Source organism: Metarhizium acridum, assembly GCF_019434415.1.
Source record: "Metarhizium acridum strain ARSEF 324 chromosome Unknown scaffold_1, whole genome shotgun sequence".
NCBI classification, from domain to species: Eukaryota; Fungi; Ascomycota; class Sordariomycetes; order Hypocreales; family Clavicipitaceae; genus Metarhizium; species Metarhizium acridum.
The window spans coordinates 4,114,353-4,136,245 of NW_027094015.1; the positions used below are offsets into that span (position 1 = coordinate 4,114,353).

General features: G+C 52.4%; 9 protein-coding genes across 9 annotated transcripts; 3 read left to right on the forward strand and 6 right to left on the reverse strand.

Moving 5' to 3' along the window:
- Positions 1–149: 149 nt before the first annotated feature.
- ALG10 (glucosyltransferase) lies at positions 150–4,143 on the forward strand. Its single transcript, XM_007812138.2, has 5 exons — positions 150–523; positions 578–666; positions 723–1,315; positions 1,372–1,509; positions 1,561–4,143. The coding sequence occupies exons 1-5, from the start codon at positions 329–331 to the stop codon at positions 2,721–2,723; spliced, it is 2,178 nt and encodes a 725-aa protein (XP_007810329.2). The 5' UTR covers positions 150–328; the 3' UTR covers positions 2,724–4,143.
- On the reverse strand, positions 3,078–3,560 carry J3458_001263 (uncharacterized protein; the record flags this gene model as incomplete). Its single annotated transcript, XM_007812137.1, has 1 exon — positions 3,078–3,560. The coding sequence occupies one exon, from the start codon at positions 3,558–3,560 to the stop codon at positions 3,078–3,080; it is 483 nt and encodes a 160-aa protein (XP_007810328.1).
- A 1,411-nt stretch (positions 4,144–5,554) lies between the features above and the next one.
- Positions 5,555–6,036, reverse strand: SNF7_1 (ESCRT-III subunit protein snf7; the record flags this gene model as incomplete). Its single annotated transcript, XM_007812136.2, has 3 exons — positions 5,555–5,631; positions 5,695–5,900; positions 5,966–6,036. The coding sequence occupies 3 exons, from the start codon at positions 6,034–6,036 to the stop codon at positions 5,555–5,557; spliced, it is 354 nt and encodes a 117-aa protein (XP_007810327.2).
- Positions 6,037–7,870: 1,834 nt separating this feature from the next.
- Positions 7,871–10,050, reverse strand: J3458_001265 (uncharacterized protein; the record flags this gene model as incomplete). Its single annotated transcript, XM_007812135.1, has 2 exons — positions 7,871–9,612; positions 9,711–10,050. 2 exons carry the CDS (start codon positions 10,048–10,050, stop codon positions 7,871–7,873), a joined length of 2,082 nt encoding a protein of 693 aa, XP_007810326.1.
- Positions 10,051–11,386: 1,336 nt separating this feature from the next.
- Positions 11,387–12,295, forward strand: J3458_001266 (uncharacterized protein; the record flags this gene model as incomplete). The annotated part of the gene is made up of 1 exon (XM_007812134.2): positions 11,387–12,295. The coding sequence occupies one exon, from the start codon at positions 11,387–11,389 to the stop codon at positions 12,293–12,295; it is 909 nt and encodes a 302-aa protein (XP_007810325.2).
- A 1,382-nt stretch (positions 12,296–13,677) lies between these two features.
- J3458_001267 (uncharacterized protein) lies at positions 13,678–14,692 on the forward strand (the record flags this gene model as incomplete). The annotated part of the gene is made up of 3 exons (XM_007812133.2): positions 13,678–13,766; positions 13,846–14,398; positions 14,519–14,692. The coding sequence occupies 3 exons, from the start codon at positions 13,678–13,680 to the stop codon at positions 14,690–14,692; spliced, it is 816 nt and encodes a 271-aa protein (XP_007810324.2).
- Positions 14,693–15,184: 492 nt separating this feature from the next.
- On the reverse strand, positions 15,185–16,997 carry J3458_001268 (uncharacterized protein; the record flags this gene model as incomplete). Its single annotated transcript, XM_007812132.2, has 2 exons — positions 15,185–16,186; positions 16,257–16,997. The coding sequence occupies 2 exons, from the start codon at positions 16,995–16,997 to the stop codon at positions 15,185–15,187; spliced, it is 1,743 nt and encodes a 580-aa protein (XP_007810323.2).
- Positions 16,998–18,970: 1,973 nt separating this feature from the next.
- Positions 18,971–20,431, reverse strand: J3458_001269 (uncharacterized protein; the record flags this gene model as incomplete). The annotated part of the gene is made up of 4 exons (XM_066116625.1): positions 18,971–19,175; positions 19,254–19,751; positions 19,813–19,955; positions 20,018–20,431. 4 exons carry the CDS (start codon positions 20,429–20,431, stop codon positions 18,971–18,973), a joined length of 1,260 nt encoding a protein of 419 aa, XP_065978510.1.
- A 144-nt stretch (positions 20,432–20,575) lies between these two features.
- J3458_001270 (uncharacterized protein) lies at positions 20,576–21,240 on the reverse strand (the record flags this gene model as incomplete). Its single annotated transcript, XM_066116626.1, has 2 exons — positions 20,576–20,586; positions 20,673–21,240. The coding sequence occupies 2 exons, from the start codon at positions 21,238–21,240 to the stop codon at positions 20,576–20,578; spliced, it is 579 nt and encodes a 192-aa protein (XP_065978511.1).
- Positions 21,241–21,893: the final 653 nt, after the last annotated feature.

Sequence of the window (21,893 nt, forward strand, 5' to 3'; positions counted from 1 at the left end):
GAATATCGTGTCGATGAGCACTGCTTAGGAGGTCTAAGATATGTGGCGTTTGTACAGTATGAGACAGTGCGAATCGCACAGACAAAACCCCGTGGTCCGTGGAAATGGAAATCATCTTGCTAGGTAATCAATCTCCTTGCAACCAACCTCGCGCCGCTTATAGAGCACAAGGCGCCAACAAAAGATCCTTCAAAATGGAATAGCATGGGACTTTTTTTATGTCGAGAATTTTCGTTATTTGCAGGCCGTTTACGCTTGCTAATATCCGTCTTTCACTCTCTCCGCGTTGTCTATTTTCAGCTACTCTTTGTCATTGTCGTCCACCAACATGGCAGACGGCATAGAAGTCACCAGACGCTGGGCGTCGCCCCTGGCCACATTGGCACTTTCTACACCAATGTTGATTTTGGTCTCTCGCAGGACCGGACAAAAGTGGGAAAATTTCCTCCCGTTTTACCTGCTGACTCTACTAAGCGGAGCGTGGTTCATGATGGTTTCCGAGACGGTATCAGAGCCATACTTGGTATGGCAGAGATTCTTTCATTTTCAATCAGTTTCCCGACTCACAGCCTCCTAGGATGAAATATTCCACATACCACAAGCTCAGAAATACTGTGAGGGCAAATTTCTCGAGTGGGATGACAAAATCACGACTCCACCAGGGCTGTTCGTATAGCAAGTTTTCCCCATAGGCTACGACGATAGACTAATACTCGTATCAGGTACCTATTTTCTATTCTCTTGCAAAAGGCAGCCGCGGCTGTGAAGCTTCCATGGGTGTTTAGCTGCGACACTAGTAGTTTACGCATTGCAAACGTTCTAGGCTTGATCGTTCTCGCCTGCTTGACCCTGTTGTGCCGACATGAAATTGAATCGCGACTATACGAGGCACATTCGTCAGCGCGCCTCAAGACCATCTCAAAATATGCCGTGCATACGGCCTTCAACATTGTGCTATTTCCACTACTGTTTTTCTTTTCGGGGCTGTACTATACCGATGTTATTTCTACGGCTGTGGTGGTTGGTGGCTATTTAAACCACCTCAAGCGCGTTGGACGAGATCGAAGCTCCTTTGTGAGTGACTTGATTACTATTTTATTAGGTACTCTGGCTCTGTTCACCAGGCAGACAAATGTCTTCTGGATAGTGGTGTGGATGGGGGGCCTGGAGGCTGTTCATGCACTCAAGACACTGCGGCCACAACACGTAGAGCAGCCTTTCATGACTACATTGACAGACCAGGTCAAGTTTTATGCTTGGAGATACTCTGTGGGCGATGTTCATGATCCGCCTCTGAATCTGGCTTGGCCAGATGGTAAGAATTTTCTTGTCTTCGGGTTGCCAAAGCAGGGTGCTGATATTCCTCGCTAGATATGCTTTTCACAGCGATTAGTCTTGGCATCGCAGCTCTCTGCAACCCCATTCGAGTCATTCGTCAACTATGGCCATACATCTCAGTTCTCGCCGCCTTTGCTAGCTTTGTGGCATGGAATGGCGGCGTTGTCCTGGGTAAGTCGTCTCATAGAAACGAACTAGCATCGTGTCACTGACCTTGCATAGGTGACAAGTCGAATCACGTTGCCACCATTCACCTGGCCCAGCTACTCTATATCTGGCCACTTTTTGCCTTCTTTTCTCTCCCTCTACTCTTGCCGCATGTAATTCCTATTCTCGGCATTGCACGAGATGTGCTTCGTTTCTTCTCACGAAGTGGCCAAAGTACGGGGTTATCACAGCCCTCAAAGACAACTGGGTCTTTTAAATTTTCGCGTTCTGTCAAGCCGAAGCGACCAGATGGTTCCAAAGCAAGGGACACTCGAAGCACTGCCTCTCAACTCGCTCCCAACACGCCAAGCCCTGGGTCGCCATCTCCTGCTCTAAGGACCGCGGATTTTATATTCAACTCCAAATTCATTCCTTGGATAATTTATACTCTGCTCACCTTTGTAGTGTCCACAGCAATTGTTAAATTCAACACCATTATTCATCCATTCACACTCGCCGACAACCGACACTACATGTTCTACATCTTTAGATACACTATCCGCCGTGGCAGCCTAATCAGATTCATGCTCATCATTCCATATACTATCAGCAGATGGATGGTATGGGGCACATTGGCAGGTTGTGCGAACTGGATCTCATCGAGCAGCCGTGAGCTGTGCTCTGCTCGATACAACGTCAACGAGCCTGCTCCCTACACAAGCTATCCTCTCTGGATCGCATGGGGAACCAAGAAGACACAAACAGACGTGGAATATCCCCAGGATATGAGTCAGATGCCGAGTTTCTCGGCATCAACAGACGGTGAACTTCAAAGTACCGTGGAGGATGACCCGCTCCTGGTCTCGGCTGAGCCAACTTCAACTTCTACAGGCCTCATATTCCTGTTGGCAACCACACTCTCCCTAATGACAGCACCACTTGTTGAGCCTCGCTACTTCATTCTTCCTTGGGTGATGTGGCGCCTGTTAGTACCAGCTTGGAGGGTCCATGATCACGCACATGTAAACTCCCTGTTTGAGGGAGTGGCTCCACGGTCAATTGTTGGCAAAACCAAGGAGGTATTTAAACGGAATGACGTGCGGCTTGTCCTCGAGACACTGTGGTTTGTGGCCATAAACGTGGCTACAGGGTACGTATTCCTCATGAAGCCGTATGTATGGAAAGATGACCAAGGGCGGATTCTCGAAGATGGCCGACTACAGCGGTTCATGTGGTAGCAAAACAAAAGGATACACCACGTCACATAAAAAAAATAGGCCCATAGAATATGAAGCAATCATGTAGATTTCATACACAGCATTCGATGCTTAAGATGAAAAAAAAAAAAAAAAAAGAAAGATGCAGACACCAACCATATGGTGGAGTGAAGCGTTTTCCCGCCACGACATTTTTTAATAGCAAAGCAGCCCTGTAAACGCCACCAATGATTCCCATTCCATCATCCCGTGAGTCTCATTCATGTTCGCGTTTCAAGCCATCGGTAAACATTCCCATCTCATAAAGTGGCATCCGTCTTGCATAAACGGAGCCATGAAATTTTTTGGGGGGCCTTGATTCTTCAGTCCCGGGTCTTATAAACTCAATCGATCCAGACTCAAACCATCATTACTTCTCACCCTCCTCACTACGCCCAGCTTGAAGAATTTCTCTTCACCGCCTGCCGTCCTGCCGCCGATATACCACTTGTCTGAGCCTATTGCATCTCTGAAGCCCTCGCTACTACTATCGCTGCCACGTCGCCGCCCGGACGCAGATGGATTTGGAATAGGGATAGAGGAGGCGCTGTTACCGCGGGGAGAGTGGATAGATACGCCAGGGGGTGGGGAGCGACTGTTTGCTTGGGCGGACGATGCTGCCGCTGCTGCGGCGGCGCTGGTGGCGATGGTCCGCGGTGCGGTACTTGTTTGGGGGTATGATGATGACGAGGTGGAGGAGCTGACGGCGGCGGTTTGGTTATTGTGTTTGTTGGGCTGTTGATTGGCCTGGAGCGTCGGGCCCTGTTGGCGGAAGGCAGCGATGAAGGAGGACAGGAAGTAGGGGCGTTGGGAGGGCATGGTTTGTGAGGAAGCGATGTTTGCTTAGTGTGTTTTGGTCGATGGTGAAGGGGTAGTCGTCGATGCAGGATTGAGGAGGCGCTCGACTGTCAATTTCCCACGTTGACAGGAGTAGTCGGTCGGTCGTGCGTTGATGGATAATGTCGCACGCGACTTTGACCGGTCTATCCGAGGAGTGTCTTTCCTGGGTGGAGGTCGTCCTCCCGCAGCAATATCAACCGAGTCCCTCAAGGTAGGTCGGCCGGCGGCTCAGTTGGGGAAGACGTCACACTGCAAGTCGGCTATATCGCACTGCGTTACAGGGGTGCTGAGCAAATACCGTCGCGCGCGAGGACTCCGTACAAAGCGCTGCGCTGGATGGCAAGAAAATGCAATCGGTCGGCGTTGTTGAGGGGAAAAGATGGGCGAGGGAGGCACGGAACAACGGCATACAGGGATTGACGTCGAGGAGGTGGAAGAGTGGTCGGCGGCTCAACTGGGCAACTGGGGTGGTGGATGATTGCAGTGCAAAGACTCGAGAGTTGTGGCCCTCGGCAAAAGCCGGGGTGGATTCTTGCGGCGGCGTGGACAAAAGGAAATGCAGGCACTATGACTGGCTGCGACTGGCTGCGACTGGCCGGCGCAGGTGACTAATGGCGGGGTTGCCATAGGCTAGGGAAGGCGCTGCCGCTGCCCAGCAGTCTTCTGACGGCAACGACGGCGGCGACGGGTCGTCCTTGCTGCAAATCTTGGAGGTTGCGGGGTGGCTGACAGCCAAGAGTCCATTCCAAGGCAAAACACAGCGACCTGCCTTGTTATCATGACATCGATGGATAATGCGGTGGTTGCAGGGTCCACAACACGGCGCTGTCAAGAGCGCTTGATCGAGCCACCAGAGATGATCAAGTGCTGCCTCGTGCAATGACGCAAAGGGGCATGTTGCTCTCTGGGACGTCTCTTGTGGCCTGCAACGCAGCCGGTGAACTCTACAATACATCTTCTTCTCAATATTGCCACAGATATCGCGCTCACGCCTTATTTCTCGGCATGACTGAGGGGGTGTAAGTTGTACTACCGCCAAACCAACCATACATCTTTCTGGTTGCACAAGACTAACACGAGAACTGGCTGTTTATGAAGCGTTACGCCTGCGTTCATGCTTATAAGAAGTGCCTGGTACTCCGTACGCGAACGTATTCTGTGATTCAGCTGGCTCAGTGTAGAGCTAGCCCCTCTTGGACAAAAGAGGACTGGAGCTGATGACCAACCATCAGAATTCATCAGGCAAGAAGCTGGACATGGATCTTCAGCGCCTAGCATCAAACTTCTTGATTGGAATATTTGAAGACTTTTATTTGGAGGCGGACTCAGAACGCAATATTAGGCCCAACACCGAAGCGCCGTGTTGGTCCTCGCATCCAGCCGACCGTTGGCTATCAAGTCCGCGGGTAAGTGGAAAACAGCAGTGATGTGATCGATGGAACGCTGGCCAACAGTTCTGGCCAATATTTTAACTAGGCTAGGCACACTTCTAAAGCAAGCGTATGGCAGGGATGCCACTTTCCAACGCCCAGCACTCTGACTTCGGCGCTTCTCTCCCGCATTTGTGAAGACATATTTTATGTTATGTGCTTTATCTATACTTGGGCATGCAATAACATTTGCAGTCAAATTCAGTGAACAATATCACATATAGAAATTCCAATGTCTGGCCTGCTTTGACTGAGCCTAAGTAGCGACATATCTTTAAGCAAAAGCAAAACTGTGTGTGAAGATGATATCTTTTGCATAACTTCCTTTACCAAACACGCCTAATAAGAGCTCTCTTTGGATCGTACCCAAGTTGACCAAGGACAAAAAAATCCGACTCTTGTATTTGTGTCTTGGAGGGATTTTCCTTCACCGACAACGGCAAGCCGAGGGCAAGAATTATTCGGAGGCAAGAAACCTCGGAATCGCCGGGTTTAACCTGCCGCCTCAAATGCCACTGCAAATTCTGGGTAATTCAACGGCCGTCACATAGCCATTCTGGCCTGCAGTTGTCTGGGTCCATCATCTTCTTCCTCGTCCTCTACCGCGGCCTTGCTGGGAGCTGATACATAAGGGTGTTAGCAGGCAAGTACCGGACAAACAGGGCAAAATGATTGCGACTTACGCTCTCTCTTGACCGCTCCGGGCATATCCCGGATTGCATGCGGGACGGATGCAGAGCTTAATTTGAGCATTTGCTCATCCAGCTGTTCCTGCTGTAACTCTTCGAACTCCGCTTCTAGGTCTGCGTCGTCAAGCTGGTTGTTGTTGACACTGTTCATTGCCTCCACAATCTCTTCACCAAGGGCGTTCTGTTCGCGCAAGTTATCCCTGTACAGAGGACAGTCAGAAAGTGCATTAAACAAGGAGGGAATACATGTATGTTTTTCGCGCACATTGTCTCATCAACTTTTTCCGGCGTGAGCTTTCCGTGTATCTGCTTCATGGCAGCGGCTGCCCGCTCCATGGCCCCAGCGTTTCTCGGTTGATGTTTGCAGATTCGATGGCATATATTTGCTGTTCGATGGTAGAAGTATGCCCGTCGGTTTGGTCGCGGTAGCCCTGGTACATCTTCTTACGTTCGAGGGCCTTTTTTGCCACTGCCACCGTGTTTAGTCAACACAGGTGCGCGACATGACACTGCGGAACAGAGTACTCCGTACTCGCCCGCTTTATTTGAGCTCACGTTCTTCCGCGCAATTTCATACTGCTCGTCCACATGGTGTTGGAGATGCTTCTCGCGCTTCTGCAGCAGTTCCAGCTGCTCTCGTAAGCCGACAATGGCATTCTTAGGACTGTCCTTCTGCCTCTGTGCAGCTCCGCCACCGAACCAGCCTCAAGCGCCTGACATGTTGCTACGTGTGGTTCCGAATTACTTGGAAGCGAAGCACTGCAGAAACGAAAGGCGTTTGACCGCAGAAACAAGGCCACCGGAGAGTCGAATGTCGCTAATATCGCCGTATGTTATGTCGTCCTTACTGACAGCCGGTTGTGAGTTATAGCTACTGTGATATTGGCAACGGGATACTTACCAAGGCGTTTAAGACTGGTTCCCACATGTTTTGGATGGCCGGGTTGTGGCAAGCAATTGGTTCCGGAGCCGCGACACTATCATCCATCACACATGCTTTGGTGGCAGATGCGTGTCCAGAAGAACAGAGGCAAGCTTTCGAAATCATGTAACCCTCCTCCTTTTCGAATTCGTCTCTGACTATAGGTTGTAGAAAATTCGCCTTCTCTCAAATCAGATCAGTCAAACTTTTCTCCCAGCTCATTTTCGTCCCCATTGTTGGTGCCTTGATGTCCACGAACCGTTGGGTTCCCATGTTTGTTTCCACTGGTTTCATGATTTCTGGGTTCATTGCGGCTGTTATTCTCGTTTCTGGAAACTGGCCGTCCGCATCGGCTCACAGTATTGAAAGGCAGGGTTTGCTCCAGGATGAAAGCGCTGGCGTCCATTCCAAAGCGCAGCAGTTCAGCTGCGCGGGCATAAGATCAAACACGCCGCATCTAGCAGACTGGACGGCTTCAAACTCGCGACTTGTACCACTCGTCTTGTCATTTTTCGTGTTCCAGCTGGGTGAGCAGGCTGGGCCTACATTGCTGCTTCAGTACGCCGCGAAACGCCTTGACTGGACATTGAGCAAGCTAAAACGCACACCCATGCGGCCCTCACTCCATAATATCATCATGTAGAATTTCGCTAATGTGTCGGGCGTCATTCCTCATATTGGTCCGCGCGGGCGTCAATATGTCCGCTCTCGTCGTTTTGGTTTCGGCAGTGCCGCCATGATCCTAACCATCTATCACCCGTCCGTGATGCAGAAAGACAAGTGCATCGCCTAAGCTAGCGGGTTATTGCTCGTGCTCGGCTGTCTCGTTGTGTTTCAAGCAACGATATTGATGGTGGTAGGGTTGGTGCTAATTTCCGTTGGAGACGTATTTGCCATTCCCGTGGGGGGTTTGGCAACGGGCCTTGTGGATTCAATCCATCTTGGTGTCCTGTACACTGTCATTGAAGTCATGACACAGAGTGGTCTGTTTATCGACCAACATGTGCTAGCAGGGACCTTCCGATGGGGATTGAAGCTGGGTGGGTTTTGGTTGGGGATGCCGTTTTTGTTTGCAGCAACCTTCTTCACCTTGGCCCTCATCGCCGCATCGACGGTGCCGAGTAGACGACGGATGTTGGTTCCACAAGAAGATCTAGACGAAGGTTAGGATGTGGGTAGTATCAAATTCATTAGATGTGTAGGAAGCTTTTTAGATACCCATGCCATCAATATCATGAAACATGACGACTACACAATCACAACATCCACCGTTCCCGTAATGCCATCAAACACGCACCACTCTTTACCATAGGTAAATGTTTCTTGAAACATGCCCACTCTCTGGAAAACGTTGCCTCCCAATCCATCACCGGCTTCGGCCAAGACGAGTCCGTATATTCGTCCCATTACCGGCCTTGTTTTGACACGCCCCGCCGCTATTAACAAACAATACAGCCTGCCTCCCAGGCCGACTTCTGCAGAATTATCTGCTGCCGAGAAAGCCATCGCGTGGCCGCCCCTGTAGAGCATAAACTCCCCAGACAGAGCTTTGACCAATCTTGCTTCAACGGCTGCAAGCTTGCCCCTGATGGTGACAGAGGCCGTTGCGGGATGCAGCAGCATGCCCATTCCATAGCTGTGGGCGCAATTCGCGTCAAGAAGCTCTGCGCCCTCGGCGTCAACAAGCCCCATGTCGGCCGAATTCAGCTCCCTTTCATAGTCGACCTGCGTGTCGATGGACGCCCACGACCACGAGGGCGCCAACTTTTCCGCATCCTGCTGCCGAATCTCCCGACTCTTCATCTCCTGTCGAGCATTCCTGTTGTTGAAAGCCGCCCGCCCCACGTCCGAGCCTCCGAAGACATTGTTCAGATCGTAGTGCTTCCCAAACGCCGTAGCCTGCCAGTCGCCCCCTTTTCGCTTCCGCCATAGCAGGTCCATCATGAAGGTTGAGAGCCACAGACCAGCCAGGTACTCGTCCCCAGGCCGCATCCTGGCAATCTCCGACCCCAGCCCCGACAGCGCAGGGAACTTGTCCCTGCGGGCCGTGAAGTCGAGGCCCGTGTAGGCATTCACAATGCTGTGCCACAGCTCGGGGGACTGGCCGATAATCGAGGCGCTGTGCTCTGCCGACGTGGACAGAATGTACGCCGCCTTGGGGTCGAAAGGCTCACGGGGAGAGTAGTCGGCGGCGGCGTAGCTCGCCAGCATGGGCTCGCATTCACACGCCGACCCGGCCACGCACTCCCACGCCACCTCGTTGAAGCCAAAGTACACGACGCGCGGCGACAGGAGGCGCTCCTGGAGAACCCACAGGCGGTTGAGGATGCCGTGCTCTTCGTCCCGCCGCAAATGGCCGACGTTGTAGCGCAGCTGGCGGCGGACCATGACGGGAAACGGGAGATTGTACCTTGGCAGCTCGAGGTTCCGGCTGTCCACCACCACCGACGGGACGGTCTGGAAGAGGCCATCCCGCGGCCCTGACGCCCACGCCGCTGCTATCGTCAACAGCCCGTTCTTGTAGATGGACGCCATTAGCGCAGACTCCCGCTCCCAGTCATCATTGTCGTCCTGGATGATGCACAGCGAATCTATCCACAGGTACTTGCTGCCCATGCGGCGGGTGACGAGGGCCGCGTCTCGAAACGTCGGCGGCAACGACTCCAACGGGATGCCCTGCCGCAGCTGGTCCAAGGAGCTGGCCGTCGTCTTTATCGGCATTCGTTGGTCCCCCCACCGGTGAGTGAGGCACATGTACTGCCCTTGCCGGCCGCTCGTTTCGACCAGTTTGATGTCGGCGAGGCTGCTTACGTCGATGAGGCGGGTGGGGAGGTTCACCCACGATGCCACCGGCGAGCACTGCGTGTGGTTTGCAGCGCACTGCTGTCGCCAGTAGTCTATTTGCGACATTGTCTGCTCCGTGTCTGTCTGGCCGTTGAGGTAGTTTTTGAACGGGAAATGGCTGTGGACACTGGTCGCTCCGGCGAGATCTAGATGGACTCATTAGCAACAATGCTTTTCTTTCTTATTTTAAAAATACAGAAGGGGTATTGGAATGAATTCAAAGCAAAAGCGAGCGTTAGCATACCGTCGGTATATATCTGAATCTTGAATTCCCCCTTTCCGGGGGAAGACTGGGCGCTGGTGCACCACGGCTCGAAAAAGCTCTCGCCATCGTGCCGCCAGTATATAAAGTCCTGGTCGGCGGGTTTACTCGTGCCAACCGAGCGCTTGAAGGCCTCCCAGAATATAGCGCACCAGGGACATCCTTTCTGTGCAGATTTGCTCAGCTTCAGCGTCGAGACCCTGAGCCCGCCCACGAGCTCAAGTCGCTTGATCCCGGGCCTGTGGTGCGTTGTGCACTTTGCGGCGCCGTTGAAGATGCTGAAGTCGGGAATGTCGGTCAACACGCCTCGCCGGGCAGTCATTGTCCTTTGGAGGCAGATAAGCAGATCAAATGCGCATTCGGCCGCAAGAGAGCCACGTCTTGATGGAAATTACAAGGAAGGAGAACAAGTTTCAATACATTGCTTCTCATTTGTCCTTTTTTTATTTTACTCTTTCTACCGAGGGAGCATTTTGACAACTGCCCACTGCTGATAATTGGCAGCTGAGCATTCGAGAGGGATCGTGGCTGGACTATTGAGCAGTCACGGGGGTCCAGATTTCCACGCTCGCGTTAGGAGGCTGCTGTGGCGGCGACAGGGCGGCGTAAAAGTCTGAGTTTCAGTTTTGGGTGTGGTTTCCTTCTTCTTGAGTGTGGTTTTCTTCTTCTTGAGTGTGGCAGATGAACTAACTTGACAGCTCGGAAGTTTATCGGGCGCTAGAATCTGAGATGCCGGAATGGTTTAACCGCTGGACACGAAGGTGTTTGGACTACCTAGGTAGTTTGGGCGTATAGACAAGGCGTGAATCTGCCATTGATGACATGCCTGTGGGATGGTTGCTTGATGATGGGTGATTTCCATGAGATAGAGTTTGCCATATTATACTGATAATGGGGTGGCGGTCCGAATGAGCGCTTGTGTTAGTTAATACTCCGGGGCGCAGGATATACTATTCTCTAGAGAAATGAAATGCACTCTTCATGTCTGCGCCATGATACTTTGTGGTATCATAATGTGGTGCACGGTACTACGGTCTCCGACCAAGGTCGAATACTTGTTGGTTCATCAGAATGGGGTGATGAGTATGATGCCGAGTGACGCCCTTAGCAACAGACACCGGTCGGCGGTCTCTGAGGCCTGAGAGGGTGGATGAAATAATATATAGTTCACGGAAGCCTAGGCAAGCAGTTAGCCCTCAGAACTTGAGAGAGACGGATATGCTTAGACAGGATGCGCAACACACCATGCCGCATATTTTGGCCGAGATTTGGCGTCACACATTACACGCCGTACGAGACTTGCACCAGACAATGTCTGAAACACCAGCATCGACCAAGTTGCGAGTTCGCCATGGGCCGCAAATGGAGAGGCGCCGCATTCCACTGGAGACCCAATCTGGTCTCCGGGCACTTCATGTCCAAGATCCTGGTCCTAGACAGTATCAATCGGTCCACGTCAACACACAACTTTAAATCGGAAGCGGTGCCCTTAGCCAACCCCAGGAGTCCGGGACTGGAGCTCAGGACCCCGGCTCCAGACCCCAGACAAACATTCAAAACATCCGACGAAAGGCTCCCACTCCACGGAGGAGTAGTCTCTCGCCACAACATCGCCTGAAATCCCCAAGCAGCATCATCTCCGGACAAGGACACACAAAATGCCAACCTGGAGAGCACATCTCGTCTCATGGTATCTCTGGCTCTGGTGCAAGGGGAACTTCACATCCGCCGAAGCCCTCCACAAGCGCATCGCCAAAGCCCGCAAGAACCCTCCCGACTACCGGCCGCCGCAGCACTTGCGCACCAAGTTCATGGTCGAGGAGCGCCAGGTAGATGGCTGCCCGGTCCTGGAGCTGGCGCCCAAGTCAGAAACGCCCAACGCGGCCCGCATCCTCTATCTCCACGGTGGCTCGTTCATGTTCGAGATTGTCGGGCCGCACTGGACCTTGATCGCGCTGCTGGCAGAGCGACTGCAGGCCAGCGTCACGGTGCCCATCTACCCGCTCGGGCCGGAGAAGAAGCTCAAGGACATGTATGCCATGCTGCAGCCCATACACGACGAGATGGCGGCTGCGAGGGACGACTCGCCGTTCTTTGTCGTGGGCGATTCCGCGGGCGGCTGTATGGCGCTGGTGCTCGCGCAGGAGGCCATCAGGGCCGGTTCACGGCCTGCCGCGGGCCTGGTCGCCATTACGCCCGTGGTGGATGCTACCTTTACCAACACCGAGGCGCACGAGTTGTCCAAGAGGGATCCGTGGCTGGACGTCGTGGGCTGCATCGAGGCGAGCGAGCTGACGAGGGGCGAGTGGCCGACTGACGATCCGCGGGTGAGTCCGCTGTTTGGGGATTTGAGCAAGATGCCACCCATGATGTTGCTTGCCGCGGGCGAGGATCTTCTCATGCCGGATACGAAGCGGTTTGTGGAAAAGGCGGCTGCTGCTGGGCGGGATGTGACGCTGGTGGAGGGCCCGGGCATGATGCACGTGTGGCCGCTGGTGTTGCCTGATCACGACGGCAAGGAGGCGATTGATAAGATGGTGGAATGGATGGAGGCGAGGAAGACATAAGAGCTGGGAATACCGACCAGGAACTGCATCCTTGGCATTTGGTGTTGGGGAACTTGGGTCACAACGTATGGGCGTTTTGTTGCTGGGGTTCGAGGAAGATTTAAAATTTTTCCACGGTCAATGTTTAGGTTGGTGACGAGTCTCTACGGAGTAGTTCTTTTTGGTATTTTATACTTTCATGATAAAAAAAAAACACTTTGATTTGCATTTCTCAGGCTTACATTGCTGTATTTTTTTCTTTTTTTTTTTTTCCATTCACGAAAGCAGCCTATTTGCCAGAGTATCATCTATTAAGACTGCGATAGTATGTATTTTCGCGACTAAGGGATGGTTATGATAAAGGGTGAAAATCACATGAAGATAATAGCTCGTTAACGGCTGCTTCGGCCAATCTAGTTCACCTTGAATCTGTCCTCTTGATCAATTGAAAGCTGTCATTTTCGAACAAATATGATCAGTCGCTTTCCTCCAATTGTGTGCTCATCACTCCAAGAATGATATGAGCCATAGGTTGGCGTCTAACTTGACGCGATATTCTTGGTGCTAGTGCCATGTTCGTTATGTTGCTCTTTTTGGGATATGGCAGAGGGTTACAGATGACGGACAGGTGATGGCGAAAAGGGGGAAAGATCAATCAATTGATGTCTACCGAGGCCGACGACTGATTGTCAGCCCAACGGACCCCTAACCCAGCGGGGCAACTACCTCCCAGGTACTAACTAGGTACGGAGTAGTTGCCTATACACCGCTGTATAGGCCCGGTGACCGGTGACCGGTGCCCGACTTCCCCGACCTGCCCATGTCCCCGTGCCCGGTTCAACGTCTTCGCCCCCGCTGGTCGAGCTCGCCGTCTCCATTCTCGAATATTCCAGGAAACCCGTCAACGGCCTTACAAATCCCCCCGTCCTTGACACTCAACTCAAGTTTGGAAGGCACAATCTCCACACTCCCGTTCTTGGGTGGCAAACAATCAATCGCGAGATATTTACCCGTCCAGACCAGACCTGCTGGCCGTACATACATTACGCCACCTCAGCCCTTGTGCGACCTGCGCAAAGAAGCCTTAATCCTCCGATTTCAGCCCATCCCAAGATCCAACTGCCTTTGGCGTTTGTTTTCTCCCCCTTTTGGGTGCCGCTGGCCGTTTCCCTCTTTTTTCTTTTAACTTTTGTTTATTTTCAAGCTGCCGATATCATCTCTACAGCTTTAATGTGATAGCTTAAATCGAGGTCCCCCCCGGTTAAAAAAATAGAGTAATTGCAGCGCAAGATAGTTGTAATTCGCGCTTCGGTGGCCGCACCGACGTGCCCAAGGGGGCTCATCAACAGCATCCACGACCAAAAACTCTCTCACCACTGGGCAGACATCGTCAGAAAACAATAATGTCAAAGTCGCTAGAGCTCAAGGAACTAGGCAACCGCCAGTTCCAGAGCGGAGACTACCTGGCCGCAGAGGGCCTATACTCAAAAGCGTACGTGATATCACCCTTCGCCAACACCAGCAGCAACACCAAAACCCGCACATCGGCCTTTCGGCTAACGCAACTCCAGTATCATAGCGGAACCCAAAAACCCCACCCTCTACACCAACCGTGCCATGTCGCGCCTCAAACTGTCCCTCTGGGAGTCCGTCATTTCTGACTGCCAGACGTGCCTCTCCATCACGCCCGACTCCATGAAGGCGCACTACTACCTCTCGCAGGCCTTCCTCCACAGCAGGGACTACGAGTCGGCGCTCACGCACGCCCTCCGCGCGCACGAGATATGCGCCAAGACCAACGACAAGTCCCTCTCGCAAATCACCGCCACCGTGCTGCGGTGCAAAAAGGAGCGGTGGGAGCACCGCGAGAAGCTGCGAGCCAAAGAAGCACAGGCACTGGAGAGCACCGTCCTGGACCTGTTGGCCAAGGACGCCGACGAGATGCTTGCCGACCCCGCCTTGACCGAGTATGACAAGGGCCTGATCCGGGAGGAGAACGAGCAGAGGATGCAGCAGATGAGGGATGTTTTTGAGCGCGCGAGGGCGCAGGCCGACAGGCGGAGAGAGGTGCCCGAGTGGGTTATCGACGATATCAGCTTTGGCATCATGGTCGATCCTGTTGTTGTGAGTTTTGTCCCCTTTCCCCATATCCCACTGCCCGAGGGCATATCTGCCCTTCACATGTCCTCCCAGCTATTACATCGTCTTTCTGAAAGGAAAAAAAACTGACCGTGGAAAAAATAGACAAAAACGGGCAAGTCGTATGAACGCTCAGCCATCATGGAACATCTCCGGCGGCAGCCCACCGATCCTTTGACACGAGAGCCCCTTGTCCCGTCTGAACTCAGACCAAACCTTGCCCTGCGCCAAGCGTGCGAAGACTTCATCGAGGACAACGGTTGGGCCGTGGACTGGTGATGGTCTGGGAGATATGAGCACAAATTGAAAATACAGGGCCCGTTGCCGGCCGTCCTTACTCTTCTTTTGTATTTATTTTAGCTTGGATCGTATATTCTACATCCCAGATTGCGTTGGCGGCGGTTTATGATGACATGAAAGACACACCAGAGCAAGCCATAGAATGAAAGGAGCGTTATGTAGCGAATACAGACTATAACAAGACTTGTTTATTCATCGGTAGGGTATCTCGTATCTGTCAATATCTTGTGGTATGAGATGGCACCCCACAGTATGGAGTGAGCGTGTGCCGTGGCCGCCATATTAATATTGGGTAAGATATGGGCTGCCTTTCAATAAAAATTTCCACAGCTGAAATGGTTCTTCTCGCGGCCGTTTTCAAGTTGCAATGTGCAATGCGCAATGTGCAATGTATCATTTATTCATGCCTGGTACTCATGCACTCGTGATAGGGTATCCCTCTATGCCGTTCCGTCTAATAATACAAGCATCCTAGATAAACGAAGGCTGACCTTCAGTTCCCCTCTCTTTGACTAGACCTACTCTTTCCTCTTCCGTAGGCCCTGTATTCCGCCTGAAAACTCGATTGAATGAAAACTGGCGTCGTGCAGAGTGCGGCGGTGGCGTGGGCGGAATGTCCTGAACATGACCGTCCGCTACGCCGTGATACGCGGTATCCTGATGGCGGAAGACATGCTCGCGGGTGTTCCCATAATACGCACCCGCTTCATCATCAGGCTTCTGTGTCGGCACTTGTATATGCGTCAGTGGAATGGGATGAAGGGGACTTCTGCCTTTATCGGGATACTCGTCCTCGTAGGACGGTAGTGTGGTGCTGGTCCGAGGCCTGCCTCGAATGGTGCCAGCTATACTAGAGAAAATGGTGCCTTGCTCCGCTCGCTCAAGCTCCTCGTCCGTTGGGAAGTGCGACATGCCTAGCGGAGGGTGAGGACTTGTGGGACTGCCCAACGGACGGAGGGCCGGTGTACCAGGTTGAGGTGATGTTGCAGCGCGTGCTCGTGTGCTCGCCGCCAGTGTTTTCCTTCTTCTTAAGCCGTCCCACTCATATTCCGACTGGCCGTCCTCGCTAATAGGGGCCATGGTCTCTGCCATCTTCTCTTCATGGAGCCTCTTCAACTCCTCGGCTTCCATCCTTAGACGAGTGTTTGATATCCTACGTACAATAGCGGCCGCACCACGGATGGCATCAGCCTTGGGCTCTGTCTCTGGCTGCTCTTGTTCAGCAATGGTGTGAATTTGATCCAGGTCGCCCTTGAAAACGGCAGCGTCGGGAACATCCTTGGCTGACTTGGATAACTGCAACAGGACCACGCCCGAGCAGATGGTGAGAAATCCCATGACAACGGTGGCGATTGCCTGTGGGGTGCCCTTGAAGCCTCGGAACAAGACCGAAGAAGTGATGATTGTGGTGCTGGTGAAGTAGACGTAATATGTAGGTGTGACGAGAGCTGCGTTGAAGAGGTTGAGAGCTTTCTGTTGAACGGTCAAACCTGGTTAACAGCTGAAGTCAAGACGTGGCACAACACGGCGGCTCAGGACTCACGTTTAAGAAGATGATCTCAGTCACCAGCGTGCCAATGACAAAGACAAATAGGACCCATAGGAACCATTCCTTGTACTGCGGTTTTCCACCAATCCAGGCTATAATGGCTGCGCCCAGGCCTTGAGTAGACACGACACTCAAACCGCCAATCCAACTGCAGATGGAAATGTAGACCAGCATGTTCTTCTTGCCCCATCTGGGACCAGCATAAAATGCAGTAATGACGGAGCCTACCAGAATAACGCCTGCATAGGACAGGAAGCCTGGAGAGATGAAGAACGTCTTCATCTCCTGAATGTCGGCTACTGAGGATTCCTGAGGGCCGTTCAGGACAATGACGACGGAGCCGACTATACATAGAAAGCATGCAACCTTGCCGACCAGACTCAGGCGTTCCTTGAGAAATATGGCAGAGAGAATCGTGGTAATGACAACAGACAAGGCCCCCAGAGGCGTGACGAGAATAGCATCGGTGAATGCATATGCGACGAAGTTGCAGATTTCGCCGACAATCATGAGCGTCATGCCGCTCCACCAAAAAGCGTTCTTCAAATATCCATAGCCCTCGCCAGCGACTTCATTATACTTCTCGTTGGCTCTGAGAAGTCCGACCTTTTTCAGCACAAAGGAGGTTCCGATGAACAGGCCAGAACCGATAGCCAGTGCGATACCTATGATCTTGTAATATGGTGGCCGGTCTGATCCGGATGCGAGGGCTCTGGCAACGAGCTCGGGGTCCATTGCTCAGTCTTGTCTCGGGAAGCCTTGCCGCATCTGGGGAGAAGCGGCAAGGACAACACTCGTTAGAAACGAGAGCCCGTGGACCGAAAGGAGTCCTCGAACGATGTCTTGTTGACTTTAGGAGCGGTGGACTGGACAGGTTAGTGACGACACCGGGCCGAGTCAAAGGTTGGACGGAGAGAAGTCGAGGGGTGGCGGTTCACAGTCGGCAGCGATCAACTCGTACATATGCCTGGTCTCGAGATACGGGGACGAGGTGCAATTGACGGGCACGCGGCGGTTCAAGAGGAGCTCAAGGAGTCAAGGGGATGCGCCAGCCTCGCGTCCAAGGAGATTTGAATGGAGTGAATGGGGCCAAGTCTGGTGAGGACCAGAAGGATCGTGTGCCAGGATGTGGGGGCAGGAAGTCGGTCTGTCGAGGTCCGTACGTTTTGAAGACGACCAAGCTACTTAATGTATGTAATGGCTTTCTTTCCATTCAAAGCCCACTTGAGCACTACCTACATGCAGTTGACGAGAGAACAGCTTGTCAGGGTGCCGGATTACTGGAGCCTTGAAGCTTGTTTATTATAAGATTACCACTCCGCATGGATGGTGGAGGTTCTGGATCCAGCACGGAGCTGGCAACGTCGAACGTCTCCGTCCTAAGTTGCTAGCGCCAAGCAGCAGCGCCTCACTAGCCGCTGGTGCAACTTGTTTGCTCCGCCCATGGCGGCGTCTGTGGGCCTCGATCTGCTGCTGCGAACCTTGGTGCCATTGAGGAGACTAGGCTGATGAGCTGTGATACCCAGCAGACATCAGACATCGGACATCAGACATCAGCCACCAGGCATGGCCGGGCGGAGCCACGCCACATGGGCTGCCAGGCATCGGAAAGCGAAACCAAACGCCCAAGGACTCCTTGTGGAAGATGAGCTTCTACACAGGTCTTGACGACGAGTTACATACTTGACATGCTCTCACGCCATTTCCACTCACCCGAAGGTGTCGCTCGTCCCGTCAGTTATGTGTTCGACCGACCGAGTACGCAGCAAGCAACTATGGCGCCCCTCAGGTTCGATGTGGCGTCACAACGGCCACAGTCTTAATTTAATGCCGTTGGTTGAACAACATCTCTGTTGGGCACTCAAGCAATGCAATGCGAGCCGCTTGGCAAAAGAGCAATGGCCCCCCCTTCTCCTCTAAAAGACCCCTGCTTGAGCGTCTCGAATTGAACCATTAACGAGCTCCCGACATGCTCTCGACAGGCTCTTGCGCTGGGGTCCAATCGACGCCAACGGACTTTGTCGTCTTGATACCCGCTTCTTGCCACGGCAACGCCATGAAGCGAAATGACGCCGGGAATGGTTTTATGAACTTCGTCGATGAATCTTACGAAGGAGAGAACATGTCGGCTGATAAAAACCACTCAAGGAGGCGCAACCCTCATCGAGACTTTGCAAAACTCGCCATTCGCGACATGTCTCAATGCCAACCGAGCGTTTGCCTCACCAACGCAACGGACGTCTGATTGCTGCCGCGCTTGCTTCAACAGAGCCTTTTACGGAAACATGGCGCATAAGTTTGTCGCGCAGCAGCAACTGCGCCACCATCGGGGACTGCGAGTTGACCAACGCGCACGCATCTTGGCGCGCGAGACAAGCTCTGTCACGGCCCGTTTCACGGAGAACTGGGCCTCGGGTCCCGTCATTGGTAGATATTTCTGGACTCGAGCATGGGTGGTGGCGTTGCCAACTTCATCAACTTTCACTAACAACCGTGACATTTTGCTCTGTGTCACGGCCTGCATCTTAGGGAGTGAAACTTTGCTGGCTACAGTCCCGCCAGCTCGAGCTTTCTACAAGAGTGTAGCTTGAGCGCCGTTACAACGTCGGTCGATTCATGCCTAGCTGAGAGAGTCTGGTGTGTTTGGTCTTGACCAAAAAAAGATGAACCGAGTGCTGGCGCAGTGGCGCCGATTGTCTCTCCCTTCATCACTTTGCCACATCCTCAACACCAATTTCCTCCAAGTACGCATCCGAATTAGGCTCACGACCCAAAAACGCAGCCACCATGTTTGCTTCATCCACACTGCCGCCTTTATCCAGGACCATTTTTCGATATCGGAGCCCTGTCTCTGGATTCACTGGGTCATCGCGGAAGCATGTATGCCACATATCTGCTGCGAGAATACGGGTCCTGTAAAGGTCAGCTGTATCCATGGTGAAACCATACAAAGAACACGGCGCACGTGTAATACAACATGAAGTGACATACGAAATGTAGGAATAGTAGTTGGCTTCCTGCCCCCACATGAAATGAGCTGTGGTAGAATGCCCGTTCCCCAACGTTGCTGCATCCTCTGGTCCCTGCAGCCCGGTTGCCTCTGTGATGGAGGTGTAGTATTCCTCGGCAATGTCCAGGCCCTCCAGTTCCTCATGAGAAGATGGATTATGAACCTTCATATCAAAAATACTCAGGCCTACCTGTCTCGCGGTCCATATCGCACTGTTGACATTCTTGGCCGCAATCAACGCTGACAACATGTCTTCCGGGATCTGCTTCTCCGGCTGCTTGGTCGCAGCGGGATTCATCCGTTTCCACTGCTGTTTGTATTCCTCCGACAGATACGAATAATACAGCTCATAAGCTTCAGGGTCTTGGGGAGCCAGCAGAAGAATTCTAGAAGTTGGCTCGGCGCTTCGCAAAAGTCTCTTCTGCCACGCCACCCGTGGTACTTGGCGTATCTGGTGCGGCCCATCAAATCGTGCATTCCTGCTTTTTGCGTTGGTTTTCAGACCTCGCTTCCGTTCATACTGACAGAGAAAACACGCACCACGTACCGTGTCCCAGTTTATGAAATATAGTTATGAGGTCGAAATGGTGTAGCAACGCAGGAGTACCTTTCGTCGGAGGCGTCAAATTGCAGATCAGCGCCGTGGCACTCGGCATGTATTTTCCCTCTCGGTCGATATAACTCTGCAATATGCTTTAGAATAATAGAGCGGCTCGCTGCCAACAGCTGCAAGATTAACACGTACCGGCCGGATGTTGAAGTCAGCAGAGCTATTATACTTGCCTTCTCTCGGATACAGATCCATGCACAAATATCCCACAAACACACCTCCCAACTCGCTCACTTTGTAGACCTTGACATCCGGATGCCACACCTCGTCATCCTTCCTGTCTGCAACCTCGACAATCTGCAACTGGAACAGCTTTTCAAACATGCCCAACATCCTGCCCAATACAAAGTCTGCGGGAAAATACTCCGCCACAAGCTCACTATTCACATTCCTCCCTTTCAACGTCTGCGAATCGTGATAGGAAAGGTCCCAGAAGTGAATCGGCTCACCGTCGCCACGCAACTCCCTCAAAGCATCCATCTTCACCCAAGGTTTCAGCTTCGTCTCCATGGCCCCCAGGAGATTCATAACTGCCTCGGGCGACTTCATCATTCGACGACGCACAAGCTGGTGGTTGTACCAAGAAGACCCCAGCAAACGGGCTGCTTCGTCCCGCAGGAGAACCGCTTCCCGGAAGTAAATTGCGTTATCGGGATAGACTCCTTGGCGGCCCAGACATCCCTCCGAGTTTGTTCATTGGTGCACTGCCACATGATATCATCAGAATTCGTCCTGTGAAGAGGAATCCTCCGTCTGCCCTGCTCGTCCGTCTGAAAACTCTCAAGCTTACTCTTCGACAGGCCCTCCAGTTCAGCGTCGGATTTCAAAACGACGCCCGGGTCGGTAGCTAGATTCGCCACAAACGCAGAGTGCAGTTCGTATTTGCGGTGCCTGATTTCCGAGTAGCGTTCCATCTCGGCCCCTGGCAAGTTGAGACCCTTCTCGACACACTCGCCATGTAGGTCTGCCAGGAACCGACCTGATTCCTCGTCCAGGTCCGCGGGGCGCTGGTGTTTGACAGCATCGATCAAGAGGAACAACTCTAACTCTCCGTTGTCGTAGATGGACTCCCATGCTTCTTGCGCCGTCTTGACTGCTTTCGAGGCGGCCTCTCTGATCTCTGCCGAGGGAGATACGGATTGGAGAATAGACAGTGGCTCTATTTCGTAGCTTAGCTGGTTTTCGACATGGCCAGTGGGGATAATGACGTTTTCAAAAGTTGCTTCCTCAGGCTCAATTGAGGAGGTGATTTCGTATATTCCAGCTTCGGCGAGTTCCGTCATGGAGGCTGCTTTGGCAAACATTTCCTCTGGGGTGAGGTCGGATTTGGGTGGTGGGGAGACATTGTCAAAAGTCATGATGAAAGAGAAATGAGAAGGGACGAAAATACTTTTGATATTTATATTAGAGATAGCAACTGTGCCTTATTTGACTGCGGTTTTTGGCTGCACAAACTCGGTTCGCAAAAGAGAGACAACAGCCTTATATACCTACCTAATAGTTGAAATAACATCATCACCAACTACGTAACTCGCCAATTTAATCTTTATGAGTGACTTATTATCAGAGATTATACATGGATGTCAGCAATTCTTTATTTGCTGAGCTCACTGCCACGTCTTGGGCTGCAGTACTTGCTGCCTCGTGACGAGCTTCCACTGATCACGAGGTCATTCTTCATCCCAAGATCCCCACCCCATCCCTGGCAAGTGGAACAAAGCCCAACAGGAACGACGCCGACATATCTTTTGATCGTACCAATCGGGAGAATCGCAGCTTAGCTCTTGAGGCTCAGAGCTGTGGAAGTGTCTCCGCCCTTCCAACATGCACATACACGTCATGATTTTGGACACAAGCTCCTTACGTGTGTAGGATTTATGACTCTCTAGATGAGAGCCTCTGAGATGTATGTGATGATGATGCATGAAAAGTAATCCTTGTTGTTATCAGGTCACAAGACCAATAGTGATAACCTTCATGACTGATCGTGTCCAACAGGCTGTGGTATCAC